The sequence below is a fragment of the Martes martes genome, assembly GCF_963455335.1.
Source record: "Martes martes genome assembly, chromosome: 8".
Lineage (NCBI taxonomy): Eukaryota > Metazoa > Chordata > Mammalia > Carnivora > Mustelidae > Martes > Martes martes.
Window position 1 is genome coordinate 5,927,576 of NC_137895.1, and position 20,781 is coordinate 5,948,356.

General features: G+C 61.2%; 1 protein-coding gene across 3 annotated transcripts in view; it reads left to right on the forward strand.

The window, feature by feature from the left end:
- Window positions 1-20,781, forward strand: part of SCUBE1 (signal peptide, CUB domain and EGF like domain containing 1) — a gene marked incomplete at both ends in the record, with an annotated part of 135,585 nt that overhangs the window by 85,460 nt on the left and 29,344 nt on the right. For all 3 annotated transcript variants that reach the window (XM_080811620.1, XM_080811621.1, XM_080811622.1), the window contains one exon: window positions 14,988-15,104. In XM_080811620.1, the coding sequence (XP_080667746.1) occupies window positions 14,988-15,104 (117 nt within the window). The remainder of the gene's footprint in view (window positions 1-14,987; window positions 15,105-20,781) is intronic.

Sequence of the window (20,781 nt, forward strand, 5' to 3'; positions counted from 1 at the left end):
CTTGCGTGTGAGTGGGGGGCTCCGGTCCCCGTGGGAACTGACGTTTTCTCTGTTAACGTTTACGCCCTTCATCAAACACGTGTGTGTGTGCGCGCGCGTGTGTGGCGAGGGGCCCGGAGCCACTGCCTAGTGGCCTCGGCGGGGGACTCGTTTGCTCTGCGTTCCTCCACTCGCAGTACATAAGCCGGATCAGCAAGGCAACAGGGACGCCCAGAAGCGACGGGGGCCGCCAGCGTAGAGCAGGGAACCACGCAGCAGGGCGCCTCTCCATCTCCTTCCGGAGAGAAGCCGCATCCAGGGCGAGAAAGACAACTAGGTTCAGGACTGGCTTTGTAGTTGGGAAATCTGCTACCCAGAGAGGACCGGCCTGTTCAGGCCATCTGGCAGGCCCCGGGTAAAACAAGGTTCATTCAACGCCTTCTGGTCCCCAGGCTCCTGACTCGGTGAACGACCCAGCCTGAGGTGGGTGCAAGTGGGCAGCCTTGGCCCACTTTTCCCTGAACTTCAGGCACCCGCTTGCCTCTGTGCAAGGAGCAGAGGCAGGTGTGATGTGGGCTACGCTCCAGACACTGACCCTGGGCTGGATCCAGATTCTAGGGAGTCTTGCCCAGAAACCCCTGGTGCTGCTCAGGGTGGCTTGGGAGGCCTGCGGGTGTGGCTGACCCTCGGCAGGGTGAGGAAAGAGAAGGAGGGGGAGATGGCTGCTCGCTCACAGAGCAAGTCTGCCCCTTAGTTCTGTGGTTCTGCACTTGCTGGGCCCTGGATGGTGCCAGCTGCCGGGCCTCTGGAGCGCAGCTGTAGGGTGGCTTAGGATCGTCACAACCTTCTTTGTGGCAGTCTGATAGGTTATAGCAGCCTTGGGAGCTGTGGGGCCAGGTGGTATATTTCCTATGTCCTGGAGGAGGAAACAGGGTCTTCGGGGTACCCTGGGTTGCCCACGGTCACATACTACCCTGCACAGCCTAGCTAAGCCCTAAGTTCATGGCTGTGTTAGGGTCACAGGACCATGGAAGTCAGAGCCACAGGGTCCTGGAGAGGTCACCTACTTTTATGGTCCTCATATGGACCTCAAATGAGTCCAGGCACCCAGGGAAAAGGGAGATGTAAGTGGGGCCACAGGAGGAATCTGACCTTTCATGTTGGGGACTAAGCTTGAGCCTATCTCCTCCAGTGGGACTTGGAGGAGCAAAGGAGATCTGGGCTGTCTGATGGTGCTCTGTGCAGCCTGTGGTCCATGCTGGGCAGGACAGGCCATAGCCATGTTTCTCAAACAAGAACACTAAGGTTCAGAGAGTCTGGAAGATTCACCTCTGGTAACACAGGCAGATGGGACAAGGTTTGTCTGGAAGCCCCCTCTCTACAAGTTCTCAGGACAGGGTTGTCATGTTGACTTGGGCTGTCTGGGTTGGCCTGGGAAGGGCTGGATATGGCCAAGGAGTGGGCTTGAAGGCCCCAGTAGACAGGTTTGGCTCCTACCATCCTGGAAGGTGTGAGTCAGAAAGGTGGCTGGAGGTGGGTGGTGGGAACCTAAGAGCTGTTGGTGCTCTGAGGGCACACTGAGGCCCCAGCCTCACTTACTGGGAGAGGTGGGTACTGCTGCCCAAGACCAGAGCTCCAGAGCAGGGCAGGGGCATGTACTGGGTCCCCAGAGGCCCTGTATACCTCCCTGCAGGAGGGTGATGGCAGAAGAGGGCTGAGCTGAACTCACGTCAAGCAGGTGATAGCAAGGTGGAGAGAGGCGCTGTGGACTTGCTTTTTCTAATTACAGTCAGCGGGTGCTAGCCTGGAATGGGGTCAGGGAGATGAGAAGGAATGAGCTGAGAACACAAGTACCCTCGCTCCAGGTTTGGGAGGCAGTGTTAGGGGAGCCAGTTGGGGGGCTTGGAAGGCGCTAAGGAAAAGGATGATAGTTGGCCTGCCCTGAATTCCCACCTCTCATTATAGAAATCCCCTCACACATCCCTTTAGAACCCATTCGGCCCCACAGGCAGGAAAAAACCTCCCTCCTCTGGTGACCACATCAGCGACAGACTGCTTCTGCAGGCCCAGGGTGACACCCCCTGTTCCACGTCACAGAGAGGGTGGTGGCCTGTAGCAGAGCAGCCGGGGGCCATTCGGGGCTAAGTGGCCCTGCCCCAGCCTTGGGGTCTCAGCTGTACCCAGCAAGTGCTATTTATAATTAACCCCAGTTACTGAGCACAGGCTAAGAACAGGGGCAGTTATGTTTTCTTTAAAGAGGCTCAAAATTTGTGACAGATTTTTGATTTACATTAAAATCGGTTAAAATATTTGGGTATGAGGGTTGGAGTGATAAATTTCAAGTATCTGGCTGACTTGTGCAGAACCCCTGAGTACCCAGCTAAGTTTACCGTGGGCTCCTGGGACCCCAGTGCTGGCAAGACTGATGAGACACCCTGGGTCATTCTTGCCAACCCAGGTGTTCAGTCAGTCTCACAGTGTACATGGGATGGATGCCACGTGAGCTTTCTCTTACCGCAATCCTAGTGCCTTACAGCAGCAGCAGCACACCAGCTTCCATAGGTCAGAAGTTGGACCTGGGACTCACTGGGCTAAAGTCAGTGTGTCAGCAAGGGCTGCATTTTTTCTGGAAGCTCTAGAAGCTTCTAGAACTACCCATATTCCTTGGTTTTAGGCCTCGTCCTGTCTTCAGAGCCGACCGCATTGCATCTGTCTGACCCTGTTTCCATCAGGCTCTCTTTCTCTGACCTTCCTTCTCCACCTTTAAGGAATCTTGTACCACATGGGCCCACTCAGATCATCCGGGACAAGCACCCATCTCAAGGCTCTTAATTTAGTCGTATCTGCTGAGTCCATTTTGCCACGTAATATCATGGAGGACTAAGAAAAGGACATTTCAGGGGACTGTTACTCTCTTGACCACAAATGGTTCAGACTTGGTCTGGGAAGAAACTCCCAGGCTGGCTGCTTTGAGCTCCAGAGGCAGAGCCCCCGTCCGCCCTCTTCACTTCCACCGATTGGTGCACTGATCTCGGGGCACAGGGGTGGACACAGGGGCGGCTGGCAGCATGGGATGCGCAGGTCCACGCAGGAAGCTCCCCCCGGCCCGGGCTTACAGCCCCAGAGCAGGCACCCACCCCTTCCTCGGCAGCCTCCGTGCACATCAGCCCGCTCATTCTGGAGGACTCTTCCTCCTCACCGTGGTCTGCACCAGGGTCTGAGGTCTGTGGACTCCCAAGCCCAGGGCCCTAAGTCAGGAGCTGAGTAGCATCAGCCCTCCCGACTGGAATGTGTGCTCACAGCCACCTAGGGGGCCCTCTGAGCCCAGGGGAGCCAGGTGCTCCGGGTCCGGTGAGTACAGCAGTAGTTAGCCGAGAACCGCAGCTTCTCTGGGCCTTGCTCTGCCCCAGCCTTCGCTCATCTCCCAGCCACCCTTTGGCTTGGCGCTAAAGCAGTTCCCATTTTACAGTTGAGGACACGGAGGCCCAAAAAAGTATCAGGAGCTGGCTCCCTCCATTCCCACAGCGGCCCGTCCCCATCGTCCCTTCAAGCCAGGCTTCCCTCCCTGCGTCAGCGTGATCCCATAACCCTCTCACCTAGCGGGGCTCCCAGGGGGTGGTGTGGACACGTGGAGGTGCCTGGCAGACAGGGGAGCTGCTGAGAGAGCTCTGGGAAGGGGGCCCAGGGGCTGGAGCCCTGGAAGGCCGGGGAGGACCAGGCAAAAGCAGGGCAGTTGTGCTCAAGGCTGACATTTGGGGGCTGCAGACTGAGCCCTGTGCTTTCCCCAGCCCCATCTAACCATACAACCCCCTGAGAGGTCCAGCTGATGTCACACACATTCACAGTCCTGCCCGGCTCCCTGCTCCTCTGTCCCCCAACCTGCCACCTCTTCTCTACAGCCATCATCTCCAGGATCCCTGGGCCTCTCCTGATTTCCTCCCCCAGGCCACCACACGCCCCCCACGCTGGTTCCAGGCCCACCCATCAGTCACCTCCTGGAAGTCCCCTCCTAGAAGCCCTGCACGTGCAGCTTCCCATCTGGGCCACACCACCCACCTCTTTTCAGCCGGTGCCATCTGACACGGTTCTACCTGGCAAAGGCTTGGCCACACGTAACCGGACTTCCGTTGCCACCCCTATCCCTGCTTCTTGCCCCTCCTCCACCAACACCCTCTTTTATCCCAAGCCTGGGGCTCCCCAACTTGGGGCCCAGGTCAAGTCTGCCAGCTCTGACAGCCCCCGGGAGCACAGCACAGGGGCTGGCCCAGAGCAGGAGCACGGCACAGAGCATGAACCAAGGCCTCCTGGAGGACATGCCTGGGGTTGAGTGGGGCCTTGCTGCTCACCATTCCCACAGGCAGGTGTCCAGCTGGGAGAGAAAGGGGGCAGCCGCGGGTCTGGAACCCTGGGCAAGCCTGGCAGTGGGGATCTGAGACGAGGGAGGTGATGAGACGGCAGTTTCCCAGGCCAGGTGCTTAGCAGGAGGCCGGCCAGAGGAAAAGGCTGGGCAGACCTTGGGCCAAGCTCCAGGCACTGGGCTCTTGTGCAGGAAGAACCAGCGTAGTTAGACTTTGTCCCTCTCCATGAACTGCTGCCAAGCGGGACTGCTCTCTAGTCAGCTGGAGACCCCGGCCGTGGTCCTGCCCTCCGTTTAGAGAGACACACACACACACACACACACACACACACACACACACACGCCCTGAGGGCTGGTGGAAGGAGGAGGTGGGTCATGGTGACCTGGCTGAGTAGTCCAGGGGAGAGTGGAGGGTGGAGGGAGGGTGCTGGCAGGGCCTGGCAGACAAGAACGGGCAGGGCATCGGCTGGCCCAGATGGAAGCTGCGGCTTAGAGGGGCATAACTCACCCCAGCCTCGAAGTGTGTCTGGCCAGACCCAGGGTTTCCGGTGCCAAAGCCAAAGCCTGGCTGGAGGGACTGGTCCTACTCCTGTCCTGGAGAGGCCCAGAGCGCTCACCTGTAAGCCCCTCGGCTGCTTTTGGAGCCTGAGGCCTTAGTGCTTTTCCCTCTCTCTGGGCCCCAGATGAAGTGTGAATCTGCTTCTAGCCAGGCTGTGTGCTCATCTCATGAAGTGTAAAAGCCAGGGGAGCTGCCCCCTCTGGGGGCACAGCTAACACAAGGCATACTTCTGAACGCCCTTCTCTCATCCCCCAGAACGAGGCTGGGGGACAGTTACAGGTCGTGTGCACCCTGCCCCTCTGCAGACAGGTCAGTGCAGGCAAGCCCTCCCCCAGTTCCTGCAGATGGGGGGGGGGGGGTCCCTGCTGCTGTCGCTGAGTGGTGGGGTCAGAGCGAACCGAGCAGGAAGCGTGGGCTCAGGCCCAGTGGTTGGGGTTCAGAACTCCCAGCAGGCAGGGGTGTCGGAGGCACAGCGGCCAGTAGAGAATCCTGCGGCATGAAGCCCGTACGTGGTGGCACGGCTGGGGCCTGGGCTTGGGGTGCTCGCGCGGCTGGAGACAGAGGGCAGGGAGCACAGAACAGTGTTACAGAGAGAGGGGTGTGCTCAGGCGGGCCCCTGGGGTGACCCCCGAGAACTGAGGGCAATAATGCCGTCCTCATCTCCTGGCAGAGCTGGCCCAGCTCAGGGGGGCTGAGGGGGTGAGCCAGGGTCACGTGGCTCTTTGGAGGCACGTGTTCATGGCTTCCCCGGGGGAGACCATGCGTGAACCAGAGAACTGGGCGTGGGGACACGTGGCCTGCCGTGCTGCTCCCTCCCCCTGGATGGCCTTGGTAAGTCCCTTCCCCTGTCAGAACTTAAAAGCACCTCGTGTTACCCCAGCCTCTGGGGCTGTGACAAGGGTCGACTGGGACATGGTGCCTGGGCAAGTGCTTCCCCAGTCAGAGCGACTCTCAGTGGTTGGCCCAGCTCCCAGGCTTTGTGCAAAATGCCTCCTGGTTTGTGGCAACACCCCCCCAAACCTCCCTGTGACTTAGCCCTGAAGCCCGCGCGCCCCCACAGCCAGCCCCCGCCCCGAACCGCCACCAGAGCTCCCCACCGACATAGCCTGTCTGAGGGGAGCCCCTCGGGTAAGAGACTGCCTGCCCCCCGCGGCTCCTCATGCCGCCCCATCCCGCTGGCAGCTAGGTACACTTGACCCCCACGTGCTCCTTCTGGGCCTCCACACCCTGTCCCCAGCCCCCTCCCTGTCCTGCCTTCACCCTTCCCTAGGTGTTTTGGCCCCTCAGGATTTGGGCCAGATGGGCCGCAGAGCCCAGCAGGATGTGACTCCAATGCCCTCTGCCACCTGATGGCCCACTTCCTGATGCGTGTACTGGTTGACATGGCTCCTTGCCCTGCCACCCTCAGGAGGGTCCTGGAGCTTAAGCCTCAAGCCACAGAGTCCAGGGCACCGTTATTTTACCAATACAGTCTTCGGTTCGTCTGCGCTCTTCCGAGGAGCCCCCTTGTGCAGAAACAGCAGAAGTGACGGAGAGCGCCAGTCGGCCGCCCGTGGCTCCCCTCCCACCGCAGCCCCCTGGGCAGGCGACCGTCCAGCCTTCCTCGCTGCTGCTCGCTCCACTTCTCGGGCCCGCCCTCGCCTCCAGGGTGACTGGCTGGCTCTGCCAAGGGCAGGCCCGGTGCTGGCTGCAGACCAGGCGTCCGCAGCCGCCCCTCGACCAAGGAGTAGTCAGAGCTCAGGGCTTCCCGCAGCGAGACTGCCGGGTCTGTCGCAAGGAAGCTGGGGTGGGTCCGGGTGGCTCCGTGGGCTGTACCTGTGTTTGAAGAACCGTGCGTTTGTTCTCAGAGGTACGTGATTGGAGTTTTGCTGACAGTGATTCTTTCCAGTTTGTTGCCCAGGCCCAGGCTCTGCAGCCAGACCTGGGCTCTGTCCTGACTTCCCCGGTGACCAGCATCGTCTCCAGGCCGGGGGCACCTCACGTCTCTGAGCTTTGGTTTTCTCTTTTGCTAAAAAGGGGGGCCGTAGTCTGTACTCTGAAGCAGCTCGGATGAGATGTTCGATGAGGGGCGCCTGGCCTACGTGTGGCACAAGGTACTGCCCCGTCACAGTCCGTTCTTTCTTCCCTCCTTCTCCCGCCCAGGCCATTGGTGGTTTCCTAGGGGCCTCGGAATGCTGGACCCAGGCCGTGAGATTAGAAGCCTGGGGCCCGCCTGACCTCGATCAGGTCGGAGGTGGTGGTGCCATAGGAAAAGGGGCGGAAAGAACCAGCGAGGTGAACGAGGGCCTTTCAGCGGCCAGCCAGGCACCTGCAATCTGGACCCTTCCGTGAGGTCTGCCCAGCTCCCAGGCCGGAACTCCGAGAGGGAAGGCAGAATCCATGTGCCAGCTTCACTGGCCCTAGGAAGTCCCAGGGTAGGAGGGGGAAGAGGGGCTCATGGATGCTGGGCATTGCCTCCCTCGGCCCCAGGCTGTCCTCCGCCCTATCTTTCCCTGAATCCCGGCAGCCATCGGGAATGTGGAACAAGGTTCCCCGCTGTTGAGCAGAGTCTGGGCTGAGTCTTTGGCTACCTGGACATGGAAAAGTTGGCAGCAACTTGCAAGGGTGCCCTTCAGCCCACAGATGAGGAGACTGAGGCTCAGGGATGTGTCACACAGGCCTGCTCTGCACACGATGCCACCCCACACTCCCTCCAGGGAACAGTGGGTAGGGGACTTGCGCCTGGCATGTGAGGGCCCAGAGGGCATTCGCTGCTGGTGGTGGGTGTTCTGAGAAGGTCCCACATGGTGGGAGGGGCGGGACAGTGCCGAGGAGGGGTCACCAGCTGGGTCTTCATGAGGCTGCTATAGAATGGGTGTCAGGATCTCACGCTCTCCTTCCTGAGGATGGCCTCCAACAAGAGGGTACACGTGAGCCCCACTTTGTCTGCTCTCAGCGCCCCTCCCCTTAGTAGCCAGAGCGAAGGCAGGAGCCAGAGGCCAGGAGAAGTCTCGCCGCTGTGGCTCTGGTGAAGAAACTTCCCCGTCTCACTCCTGGTCAGCCTCTTCTCTGCCCGCCACTCCCACGCCTGTTGCTACAGACTGCCAGGCACCGTCCCTCAGATCCAGAAGGGTCCTGCTCGCTGAGCACCAGTGTGGAAATCCCACCCAGCAGGCAGACCCGTGAGAGGGTGTCACCCCCGAGATCACAGACCTGCCCAGTGCCTCCAGAAGACAGCTCCACTGACGCTGACAGCAAACTGCCCTCAGCAGGGCCAGGTCCCAGGTGGATGGAGCTGGTGGGGCGATGCGGGCCTGAGGGCCTGTTCCCTCCACACAGCTGGGCCGGAGTCAGCACAGGGCCCAGGTGCGGTCGCATGGTCACCCACTATGGGCTGCAGAGGCGGCATCCAGAACCCACCAGGTTGCCTCAAGGTCGGCCCGGCCCTTTGAGAACCACAGGCCAAGGGGTCCTCTGGCCTCAGATGTGACAGAGAGCAGTGCTGGGTGGCAAGCGGGGCTCCCAAGGCCGCCTTTCCCCCTTCCCCTGGGACCCGGCCTGGGCCCCTTCCCTGTTGGAGCTGCCGTCCTGGCCTCCACAGTCGCCCTGGCTCCCCGCGCTGCCTTCCCCAGGGTGTCCCCCAGGGCCCAGCTTCCCTCAGAGCCCCAGGTACCCCCAGGGCAGAGTCACCCAACTCCCAGCCCTCATGGTGCCTCTCCCCACACGGGCAAGAGCCGCTCTCTGCGTACGGCTCTCAGGAGTGGGCATCCGCCAGCCGAGGCAGAGCAGGGTCGCTGGACAGAGGAGGGAAGGCAGTGAGGTCAGGAGCAGGGGTGGGAGGCGGCAGACGGGGATTAGCCCTGCTCCCCACTCCCTGCAGAGGGGCTGGGGGCCCGACCCTTGTCACCTGCCCGGGGGACTTCGAGAAAACCAGCAGGCTCACTGTGCCAGAGGGTCACCAGTTGCTGGCAAGGCCCACTACAGGCCACAGGGCACCCACGGGTCAGTGGGGCCGGCACAAAGAGGTGGGCAGTGAAGGAGAGCCCGGCCAGTGTGCAGACTTCTGCCAGGGAGCATGGCTTTTATCCCGAAGTGATAGGAGCCACAGACGGCTCAGGAATCCGCTGAGAGAGGAGGGCACAAAGGCAGCGATTCCGCAGCTGGGCAGGGAGAGCCGGGGCCTAGCCCCTCTTCCCAGCGGGCTTCCCTTGGTCTTAGCGGGGGAAGGCAGGTGGGCCAGCCCTGACTGAGGCCTGGACAGGTGGCAGCAAGAGCTTTGGGCTCCTCCCGCCACCAGGGTGGGGCCTGCAGGGGACAGGGCCGATGTCTGGACCAGCGGGGTCTCTGTGGGTCCTGGGGCTCACAGCTCAGCCACTGATCAGAGCCTCCGGAGCGGGGCCTGACCCGTGCCCTGGTGACAAGCCTGGGATTCCTGGGATTCCCAGTCACACCAGGGGGAGAGCCACAGCCCCGGGACAGGAGGATCCTTTGCCTAAAGTCCCCCAGCGCATCGGGAACTAAGTGTGGCATTCGGGCCTCCGGACCCACGTCCAGTTCTCCTCAGGGCACTCTCAGCCAGGGGACGCTGCTCAGCCTGCCGTCAGCCCGCGTGAGCGTCCTCCTCGCCCAGTGCCTGTGCCTTGGCTGACGCGGCTACACTCGCAGGTCCTCTGTGCTGGCGGCCTCCTTGGGCTCCCTCCCCCTGCCGGGCCCAGGATAGGGCCCGGGGCTTGGTCACCTCGCCCCACCTCGTTCTTCCAGGGGCTTGTTCTTTCAGCAGAAATCGGTCCTGTGCTGGGCCCGGGGTCCCCGTGACACAGCTCTTCCTGGGGAGTGAGTGGTCTCTGGGGGAGACCACCACCCGAACAGAAGCCTAGGGCCTGGGAGAGCCAGCAGGGTGCAGGAGAACTCGGAGGGGCCTTCTGAGTCGAGGGGCCCACGGGCCGGGGCCAAGGGAGCCATCTGTGGAGCCCATGCTTGGATGCGATGGGGTGAGCCGGGGCAGGGTGGGGCCCGGACTCCTGGGCCCCTAGAGGCCGGGCCCCATTCTGTCGGCTCTGAGGCCTGGGTCAGTGTCAGACGCATCTCTAGCTCTGCTCCTCTGTCTCAGCCGCCCAGCACCAAGGAGTCTTTCCCAAACTGGTGTTCAGACAGAGCAGGGAACCCATCTGCTGCCCACCCAGACACCCAGGGACTCCCTGAGGCATATCTGCGCCGCCAGAGCAGGAGCTCAGACGAAGCTGCGACAGACTCGGTGCCAAGACTCTGCACGCGGAGGTCCGGGACAGAGCCTGTGGTCACTGTTGGGACAATTTACAAAGCACCATGATGTCCACGCTTGTCTGGGCCTTGCACAAACTCCGTGGTAAATGCCGTCACCTCCGTGTCACATGTCAGGAAGCCCAGACTCCAGGAGTAGATGGGCTTGCCTGAGGCCCCAGGGCCAGGTGTGCAACCCCATTTTCTGATCCCACAGCTCCTGTTTCTGCCCCTGTGCTATGACTGAGACTGTCCACAGGCCTTCCCAGACCTTGGCCCAGACCTTGGCCCAGACCTAGGGCATAGCAAGCAGGCAGCACCAACTCAAAGAGCAGCCCACCGTCCCAGCCCAGGGCTGGCCTCCCCTGCTCACATCTGCTCTGCCTCTGTAGGGAAAAGACCAAAGACTGGCCTGGTGACACATCTAGGGTTTTTCTACCTGCTGAAAAGGGGTTTACTCCCAGGCCCCTTCCCGCTATAACCCCCACCCCATGCCCAGCTTCCCCTGCCTCCAGCCTGGCCGCGTAGGGTAAGAGTTGGCCCCCCTTGCTGGGAAGGAGACCAGGCACCATGAATGCCCATCTCCACTGCCCCACTGCCAGCTGCTTGGAGGGCCCCTGACCAAGACCTGGCTCTCTGGCCTGGTCTGGCTCACTCATCCATCGGGATTCCCCCAACCTTGGGTCCAAATATTGGTTTCTCTAACTAATGGAGAGACCTGAGACACGGGGCTGGCTTCACGGATGTGTGACCCATACACTTGCCCCAAGCCCTGCTCTCAGAAGGGCCCCCAATTGGTTGAGTGAGTGTCTGGTTGCCTGTCTTGAAATTTTCAATATTTGAGCGAGGGCCCTTCACTTTTATTTTGCATGGGATCTCACAGTGGGTAGTTGATCCTGCCTGGACAAGTCCTTGAACTTCCCTGAGCCTCTATTTCTCTGCCTGCAAAAGAAGCCAACTTCTGGGGCTGATGCGAGGCCAATAGATGAGAAGATCCTTTGTCGGCTGTAGAGGACTATGTCCTGGGGGGGTTGTTCCCCTTGTCCCCCCAGGGGGAGAGGAGAGGCTTTGGAAAGACCCAGTAGCTCTTTTGGGGAGACTAGAGGGCTCTCGGAGTCCAGAAAGAAAGTCTTCAGTTCCCTGGGACAGCACCCTGAGGGTTTGGCTTTGCCTCTTCCCCCTCATACCCCCAAAGGTCTGGTGCCTGGATTCGGGCCTCCCTTGGCAGCATGTGCTCCTGGATGGGGTGTGGCCTCACAGGGCAGCAGCAGCACCCCATCTGCACCCCCACCCTGAGTGCCAGAGACAGCACCACTGGACGGTGGTGGTGGTAGACAGACATCCACCAATTGGGGGATCCTGCAGTCAGAGGAGAGGACAGGCTGCCTGGTTTCTGCATCTGAGACAGTGGTGACCCAGTGCCAGGCCTGGGTGCCTCTAGTCTTGGGAAGCAGGGAGGTGAGGCTGCTTTTTGAGGCAGCGGTCAGAGAGAGCAGTCCAGGGGGAAGGTCCCAGGCTAATGGCCACCCAAGGCAAGGAGCTCCCTCAGCAGCTCCCAGCAGCCTCCGCTTGGAAACTCACAGGCACAAAGCTCCCAGTGCCACCCAGGCTGGCCCATCCTGTAACTGTAGATTCACTCCCCGAACCCCACTTGAGCCCAAAGGACTGGGTAGACTTTGTCATCCTCCTTTCTGTGCATCTCGCATCGTGCCGTGTACATCCGCTATCCTCGGAAGGACACAGCCACCAACTCTGTGCTGTCGAGGGGACGCTGGGGGCCTGGCAGGAGCAGTGGCCTGGGCAGCGTAGAGGACAGGCTGGAGGCTGGTTGCTCAGTGCACCGCCCCCTCCCCCGCCCAGCACAGGGCCTGGCCTCAGTGAGTATTGGCTCTTAGCATTACTGCACGAGCCTGGAGGCATCGGCTACCCAGAGTGAGGATTGGTCCGGAAGAGAGAGACCAACGTTGGCAAGGCTATGAATGTCACAAAGGCAGACTCTGGTCGCCAGGCCCAGAACGGCAGCTGTTAAGGGCAGGGTCTGGCATCAGATGCTAAAGAAGTACCAAGACCAGGCCTGAGGGCCCCAGGGGGCAGTATGCTCAGAGGCCGGGAGCACTGGAACAGGAGCGGTCAGGGTGGAATGTGGAGATGGTACCTGCTGGCGCTGTAGAGTCCTGGAGCTGGGGCTGCAGATTTCAGGCTGTCGGGTGGGTTGGAGTCGGACCCAGCAGGTCCCACCAGCTCCGCCACTTAACGCACAACCCTGGGCTGATTCCTTGCCAGGGATGTGGAAGGGGCGGGAGCTGCCTCACAGAGCTGCTGAGAGTCTGGGGGACTTGAGGCTTGGAAGGCTGCGCTGGGACTGGAGCAGGGGACCCGCCATAACCAAGTGCTGTGGAGTGATGGTGTCAGCACCCAGAACAGCCCACGGGGCCTTCCCCAGGGGCCCCCAAGCCCCTCGCTCAGAACATGAAGTTTAGGCCCCGGACGTTTCTAGGGCAACACAGGAGATTAAACGTGTGGACCGTGCAGGGGAGAAGCTAGAGAGTGGATGACTCTCCACGCGGACCCCAGCCCCCTCCTGGCCTCCACCTGCCCTGTGTGTGCTGAGTCCCGTCAGTTCTGGAAGGCCAAGTTCGGAGTCCCCCCAGGCCCCCGGGGGCCTGGGATGATGGCCCCCAGGGCCAACAGGAGCCCATTTGGCCAGGTCCATTTCTCAGGGACACAGCTGCGCCCCACCTCCCCGCAGAGAGGCCCAGTCACCGTCACTGTGCCCGAGTAAGGTCATAGCTATGTTCCAGTCCCAGTTCTCCGGAGCCTGAGCCTTACTTCCCTGCCCCTGGAGAGCAGGCAGGCCCTCCGAGGGGGGGGGCGCTCCCACATGAAAGGCTGAAAAGGCACCTGCAGCCTGCATTGGCTCTTTGATGTGCGGCTGGAAGGCGGGATTTCCTCTCTGGTTAGAAGCCTAGGAAGGGCAGCTCCCATTTGTGGAGCAGCTGCTACATGCCAGGACCCGGACTGAGCGCTTCGAGCAAGCGGGGAACCTGTTTGATCCTCACCTCCGGCCCTGGAGGGAGCGCTTATTGTCCTCCCCTGCCAGATGCGGGTGCCTCGGTCCAGCCCGGGGGGTAGCCTACCTGGGTCAGTCCGTGAGCGACAGGGCAAAGCTCACCCTCTGCCCTCCCCGCCTCCGCTGCCCCGGTAAACAGGCAGGTGGGGAGATGAGAGGGCCCGAGCAGGCCAGACTCTAGGCAGAGCCCGGCTCCCGCTAACAAAGGCCAACCGAGTACGGGGAAGGGCGATGGCCTTCTTTCTGCGCCTGGGGCCTGGGAAGCTCCTTGCGGAGGTGGTCTTCGAGCTGGGCCTGGGGACACCAGCCCGTGAGAGACCTCCACGCCGCTGGGCCAGCGCACACACAGGCAGGAAAACTCACAGAACTGCGCACACCCAGCTGGGGGTCTAAGATTTGTGGACGCACAGAGAGACAGGCCAGGAGGAGTCAGAGGCAGGGAGACTCGCCTTTCATAGGTAGTTACAGCTCATCCTATCATGGTGAAGAATTTAGCCTCGAGAAGAAGGGTCGGTGGCCCTCTGCCACCCCTAGCCCCTGTGTCCAGAACACTCAGGACGACACCTGCTATGCCCCACCCCCACCTGGCAGGATCACAGAGATGCAGATGTACACACAGAAGGGAAAGCCAGATTTCCCCCCTCCCTGCCCTACCACCCCACCTCCCCCCCACACACACACACACGCACACAAATGGAAGTTCAAAGGAAAGGCATCGTGAATTTGGTATAATGAGCAGCAGGGACTCCTGGCTACTGGGGTATGTATTCAGTGATCACTCCTCTGGGAATACAGACAGCGAAGAAGGACAGACAATAAACCAATTAGGGGGAACCTTCAGGGAAAAGGTCCACGGGGCCAGGTGCCCAGGGGAAGCCAAGGTAGGCAGGCGAAGAGTTTTGGATTTTAAAAGATGGGACCTTTGACTCCTCAATTCGCAATAACGAAGAGAAGAGAGAAGCCCATTCAGGCACAGTTCCCACAAGATCAAAGCACACAGCTGCTCGGGAAGAAACCCAGGTTGAGAGGCCCAGAGGCCCAGAAATGGGCTCCTCTGTGTGCGGGCCACCTGCGCCCTGGTGACCCAGCTCTGCCTGCCCCTTCTCCAGGCCTGGGGAGGATCATTCTCACCACGCGACGGGTTCGGTGACCTAGGCTCTGCCCCAGCCATTTCAGGCCCTTTGAATTTGCAAGGGGGGAAAAAACACTAGACAAGCTTCAAGTGGACGAAAACCAGACGCCTTTAGCTTACGGCTCAGTGAGAACAGATGTTGAGCTGAGTGTCTCATCAAGGTGATGGATGGTGTGCGGGCTCGGGGAACCCCCCCCCCCCAGAAACCCCACAGCCAGGACCACAAGCCAGTCCATGCTGAGACCAGTTTGGGAGCCCCAGGGACTGCGAGTCTGGGTTTGGAATCCAAGTCCGGGCAGGACAAGGGTTTAAGAAGCTGGCCCTAGGCAGTTAGATACCAGCCACGCTGATCTCAGGAGCGCAGACCTGTTGGCAGTGACCTTTCCTCCGGCACAGCCCTCTGGAGCGTGCAGACCTTTACCCACCCACCATCATCATCACAGTGGGTCCTCCGCGGCAGCCCCACAGGAATGGTGCCATTCTCGCATTTTACACATGAGGAGCCTGAGGCTTGGGGAAGCCCACAGCTAGAGGGGAATTCAGAACTCCAGTTCAGGTCTCCTGTCTCAGTTGGTCCCCCCACGGATGGAGAAAGGGGGTGGTTTCTGTCGGAGGAGACTGAGCATCTCTGTCTCTCCCCCCCCACCACCAGAGACGTGTGCGGTAAACAATGGAGGCTGTGACCGGACCTGCAGGGACACAGCCACTGGCGTGCGGTGCAGCTGCCCGGTGGGATTCACGCTGCAGCCCGACGGGAAGACGTGCAAAGGTCAGCTCAGAGCCACTCAGGCAGGGGCGGGGGCTGCATGCTCGCCCTGCGCGTGTGACAGTGGCTGCCTGTGATGGCATGGGGGAGTCCGGGGTCAGCCGTACTTCTGCTGGAGAGGCCGACAAGAGGGAGGGTCCATGCCAGGGCACTACCCAAGTTTCAAGTTAGGGTCCTGCTGTCCAAGGAAAGGGCTGCCCGCTGTGCTAGGCTAGCGGTGTCTTCAGTGTGGGAACTCCTGGGCCCACAGTGATTCACTGTGGCCCTGGGGGGGGGGCGGGGCAGAGGTGGGGGTTGGCCATCTCTTCACCCTCAACCTCGTGGTAGCATCCGTAGCATCCGGCAGAGCTGGGGCAACAGCACGACCCGGGGAGGTTCGGGAAGGACCGGTCTCCTTGTACCGGGATGAGGTTGTCTCCTTGCCACCGATAGAAAAATGTGGATGCTGTGTGTCCATGTCGCTGGAGGAGTGACACGGTGGGGGCTCTCAGCTGGGAGCTGGGGAGGCAGAAGGACCTCCATTCGCAATTAGAAATGAGGCTCTGGGAGGATGAGGGGAAGCCTGTGGGAACGGGCCAGTCTCCCAGCCTCTGGAAGAGAGCAGGTAGACCTTCCTCTGTTCCTGCTGGTTCCCTGGCTCACCCCCACAGAGTTCCTGAGTGCCTCCGAGGGCACTTGGGGTGTTAGGCTCCTTCAGGAAACAAGAAGCAAGGGGAGCAGAGAAGCGAGAGCTGTCAGGGCTCGAGACTAAGGGCCACCCCGCAGCCCCAGCAAAGGAGCCTTGAGCACCCACAGCCACTGGGCAGGGAGTAGGGGGGACCGCCAGCGCCCCTGCAAGGGAGGGAGGGGCAGCCCCTCGCGCCAAGCTGGCCCTGCGAGTCCCCCCCGGCAGCCGTGGGCCCCCGCCTCCCACCTTGCCAGGGAGCTGGCCAGGCTGGAGGGGCGCGAGCAGAAGGACAGAGGGGCTTGAACTCCCTGAGTCCGATGGGTGAAGATGCGGACAGCGGAGGCTTCCGTAGGTTTTAAATAGTCCGAGGGGGGCTATTTTCAAGCCTGTAAAAATAGATAGCATGTGACTTCCCCTTCCTAGCTGCTCTGCTGGGAAGCAACTAGGGATTATTGACAGAAATAACAGTCCTCCCCCCTGTTTATTTGAAAATAAAGCCCTTCTGTAGCCCCTGCTCGGCCCACTTGGAGCCGAGTTGCAACACGTGGACCTGATGCCCGGGGGACGGGCCAGGGCTCCCCACGGGCCCAGCCATCCCCACAGCCGGCAGTGACACAGCAGGCCTGGCCCCGTGCCCTCAGCGCTGGGGCAGAAGAGGGTAAAGTCGGACCACGCTGCCTCCCTCGGGCACGGGACTGTAGGGGCGGGCACAGCTCGGTCCCTGACCTGAGGCCAGGAGCTGGCACCAGGAGCCCAGCTGTCTGTGCCACAGCCATGCCCCAGCAGAGCACCTGTGGGGGGCTGTGCTGCCCCCGCCCGGCCTTTGGGAGGCTGGGGGGCACCTGTCCCTGCCCCACCTCCACCTCATGTCCGGGGGACGGGAGGTGCCGAGGGGAGCTCCCCACAGCCGGAGGCCCACCCCACTGAGCCCCCCACCCTGCTTCCCGCAGCTCCTCCTGAACCACTCCAGCCCTTTAACGAGGGCTGCCCCTGCTCAGCCCTTTGCCCTTAGCCGGAGCCCCTCCCCGCTGTGCCCTGCAGGCAGGTCTCATTCACTGCCGTACCAAACGGGGTTTCTGGGCTCCCCCCGTGTGCGGGGGCCGGGGAGACAGGTGAATGAACCAGACCTTCCCTGTTCCTGGAGATCCTCTATTGGATGCAGAAGACAGTTTCTCAGTTTTTAAAATCACGAGCTATACATGTGTCACTGACTGCTTGGTGCTGGATGGAGACGTAGGGCCCGGCAGCAGGCAAGGACCGGAGCCCGCCCAGCGCCGGGGCTGGGAGGCCGTGGGGAGTGGCATTCGTCCTGGCAGCCTTTCCAGCAGCACTGTGGCCAGGGGTGCAAGGACCCAAAGGGGTCCAGGGCGCCCAGGTGTGTGAGACGGGGAGGCCAGGCCAGATGGTGCAGGGGCTGTGTGCTGGGGAGGGCTGGGCCCTTCGTTCTTCCAAACCTTGGCAAGCCCCCCAGACACCCCTGGGCAGGGAAAGCACTGGCTCGGGTTTCCATTTTGAGCCGGTCCCTGACCACAGCTTGGACGGGGTTCTCTGGGCAGGGTCTGGAAGCGCAGTGAGGCAGCTGCTGTCTTCACCCAGGCTGGAGGTGACATGGCTTGACCCAGGTGCTGGCCACAGTAGTAGAGATGAGATACTGTCCTTGATATCCGGATATCTGGATATTGTCCTTGGAGGTAGAATTTAAGGATTGTGGGACTAGTCAAAAACCGCATCATGTCCTCAAATCAGAGAACACTGGAAAATGAAGGCTGACCTCCAGGCTTGGCGTCTCAGAGCCTCATGCGCACAGCCCAAGCTCCCCGGGGCGGACCGGAGAGACGCAGGTCAGGGCACGGGCACTTGGCAGGACCAGCCCAGCTGGGAATTCCCGGCCCCGAGGCTTCAGCTCCGCAGTGGGCGTGCAGCCCTGGTCCTGGCAAGGGCCCAGAAGGGGTATCAAAGGAGTGATTTCAAAGGTTCAGCGTATCCTGGAAGCCACAAGTCACTGTGAAGCAAGACCAATGGCTGGAGGGTGAAGGTAACGAAGGTCTTGGAAAGTCCGGAGTCGAAGGCCCGGGGCACACAGGGGTCACACGGCAGGTGGAGACGCACATGGGAAAGTGGGGGTAGTTCTGCCTGAAACACAGGAGCCATGGTGCGATTGGGAGGATGTGTCCCAAGCTCTGTTTCAAGAGTGTGGACAGTGCAAGGGTCCAGCCTCAAGGCTCCCTGTTTGGTGCTGCACCTGCTTGACATTGGGAAGGGGGCACCTTGCTGATCGGCCCTTTTGAGAGGAGGGAGGTCTGGGGCCTTGACTCCCAGAGCTGGAACCTGGATTTCCTCCTTCCAACATCTTCCAGAAGAGTCTGGGAGAACTCCCACCCACCATCTGTTTCCTTTTCTCCCTCACCTGCTCTCTGCCCAGCAGCACGCCCTCCCCACAAGGCTGCTCTAGGGCAACGCCAGCCCACGCCCGCCCGGAAGCCCTCCGCATGGCCCCTGGGGTGCCGTGCTGTGCCCCCACAGCGGGATGGGCAGACGGGGGCAGGAACCGTTGTCCTTCTGTGTGTTCCTATAGCTCCCACCCCCCCTTCCCTCCCCCGCCCCGATGCTTGAACAGACTGGCTGATGCATCTGAAGGTTCCCAGTGGCCCAAGACCCGACCCTACTTTCAGCCACTCCGACTCCTTCATTCTTTATCCCCTCAGTGAACGCTGCGGGCAGTCACGAGGTGCAGGCCTCATACTGGGTCCGGGGGCCCCAGACAGGAGCCAGCTCCCCCATCTGTGTCCATGACAAGGGGACAGCCAACTCTGGAGGGGATGTCAGGGAAGGCTTCCCAGAGAGGCAGCTGTTTCCAGGGCCAGGCCGTGTGGGGGCCGCACTGGGTAAGGCCGCCGGAGTCCGGGCTGCCGAGGCAGAAGCCAAGCGTGCAGAAAGGGGAAGGCAGGACTCCCAGGCCCAGGATGCCCAGGGAAGGGCCTACAAAAAGGGGCTGGCCCTTCATCCTGGGATGCCCGGGGGCCACGGAAGACTTGTAAGCAGGTAGGGGTCTGCTGGCTGCCTTGTGGGATCAGGACCAGTGTGAGCACAGTGAGGAAAGAGAGGAGCCTTAGAAGGGCAGGGAGGGGAGAGGGGGCAGAGGCCACACCCCAGGCTCCCATCAGGATGAAGGTCCAGGGGCTGTGTGACTGTACCCTGGCTAGAGCTGAGGGGTGCTTCTCCCACTCCGACCCCCAGGCTGCCGCCACACCAGCCCGGCCTCAAGCAAACATGCTTCCTGTGGCCTGTCTGGTTGTCATGACAGCCCCTCGGCTGATGGGCCCAGATGGGGATGAGGACAGGATTGGGGGTTCCAGAAGGCCTGAGGCGTTCCTGAGGAGGCAGACCCCCTCTGCACATTTAGTCTGGGAGAGGCATCTGTTCCCGGCCCAGTTCACAGATGGGGAACGTGAGGCTCAGAGAGGCGCCTTTCCCTGCCCAGGATCACACAGCTGGCCGGGACAGGGCCGAGACAGGTCTCCGTTCTCCTGCCAGAGGCTTTTAGCTAGAAATTTCCCCGTCTTCCTATAATTCCCAAGGAGGGAGGATGACAGAGATGCCCAAGCCTCCGCCCAGGACAGGCCCTCAACGGGACTTAATGTCCGCTCTCTGGAGGCTGGGGGGCGGGCACAGTGCTCTGGAGAGAGCCTGTCTTTGGAGACAGCTGGAGCTGGGCCCCAATTTGGTTGCTACGTGTAGCTGTGATCCCCTCTGTAGAATGGGGGATCTGGTCCCCCAGATGTTTTGAAGATCATACAAGACTTTGACAGAAAGTGCTTGGCCTGGCCACCAGCATGAGCTAGTGCCCAGTAGGTACAGTGAGCACCACAAGGTCTGACGGCCTGCTGTGGGGTCTGGGCTCACCCTTAGGCATTTTTGTTCCTGGAACACACGCGTGTGCAGAATTCCCAGACTTGAGAAGTTACTGTTTTTAGTGATCACCTTGGTGAGCACATATAGAGCACCTACTGTATTCAGTGGGGTGAAGTCACCCAGGAAGCGGCACAGCCAGGATTCAGGGCCAGGTCTGATAACCCACAGGCCTCCCTTATGGGGGACTGTCTGGGGTTCCCCTCCTATGCCACCTTTCTGGTGCCAAAGTCACCAGAACATGCAAACAGAGTGGGTCTTTGGGGTAGAAGTGCCTGGGGTGGGGAGGAGGACAGGCAAGTGCAAGGAGATGCAGCGGCATGCCCGCTGGGTGCCCTGCACCCCACAGCTCCTAGTCCTGCAGGGGCTCCCCAGGAAAGCCACTCTGGTTGCTGTGGTCCTAGGCTAGGCCACATCCCCTCCCAGAGGCTCTGAGGACTGCCCACGGGGCGCCTCAGCCTTGCTCAGGACCACACAGCTGGGGTTTGTTTTGCTGTTGGGGAGCATTCTATGGGAACACCGCTTTAGGACTGTCCTGCAGGTGTCGGGTCTAGCTTGTTTGGTTTGCGGAAAAAGAAGTGAGGTGCCATCCGCGATCTGGAGTCGCCGGGGTGGGACAGAGTCCCCTCCGTGGGGCTCAGCACAAAGGGGGCAGGTGGGCCTTGCTCGTACGGCGGTTCCAATTGCACAGGACAGGGCGCCCGGGTCCTCACACTCAGGACAGGCGCAGTGGGGGCGGGGGTCCAAGTCAGCAGCTCTGCTGAGATGCGGCCGATGACCAACTCGGAGGAGTCCTGTCTGGTTTCCTTCACTTCCTCCCAGCGCCTCCAAATCAGGGTGAGAACCCCGTTCCGAAAGCTCAGCTACTACATGCTGGGTCGTGTCAGCATGGGGAGCCTTGGGGTCGGGGCCCAGGAGGAACCGAGGAGTCAGAAGAGGCACCTCAGGGACAGGGTCTCTGACGACACAGTCTGCCAGGCTGGCCTGGAGCCCAGAGAGCAAAGCCCAGAGAAGCAGGCCGAGGTGGGGCGGGAAGGAACTCACGAGTGAGTCGGGGGGACGTTTGCGATGCATCCGCAGCAGGCCATGCTGTGAGGGAGAAAG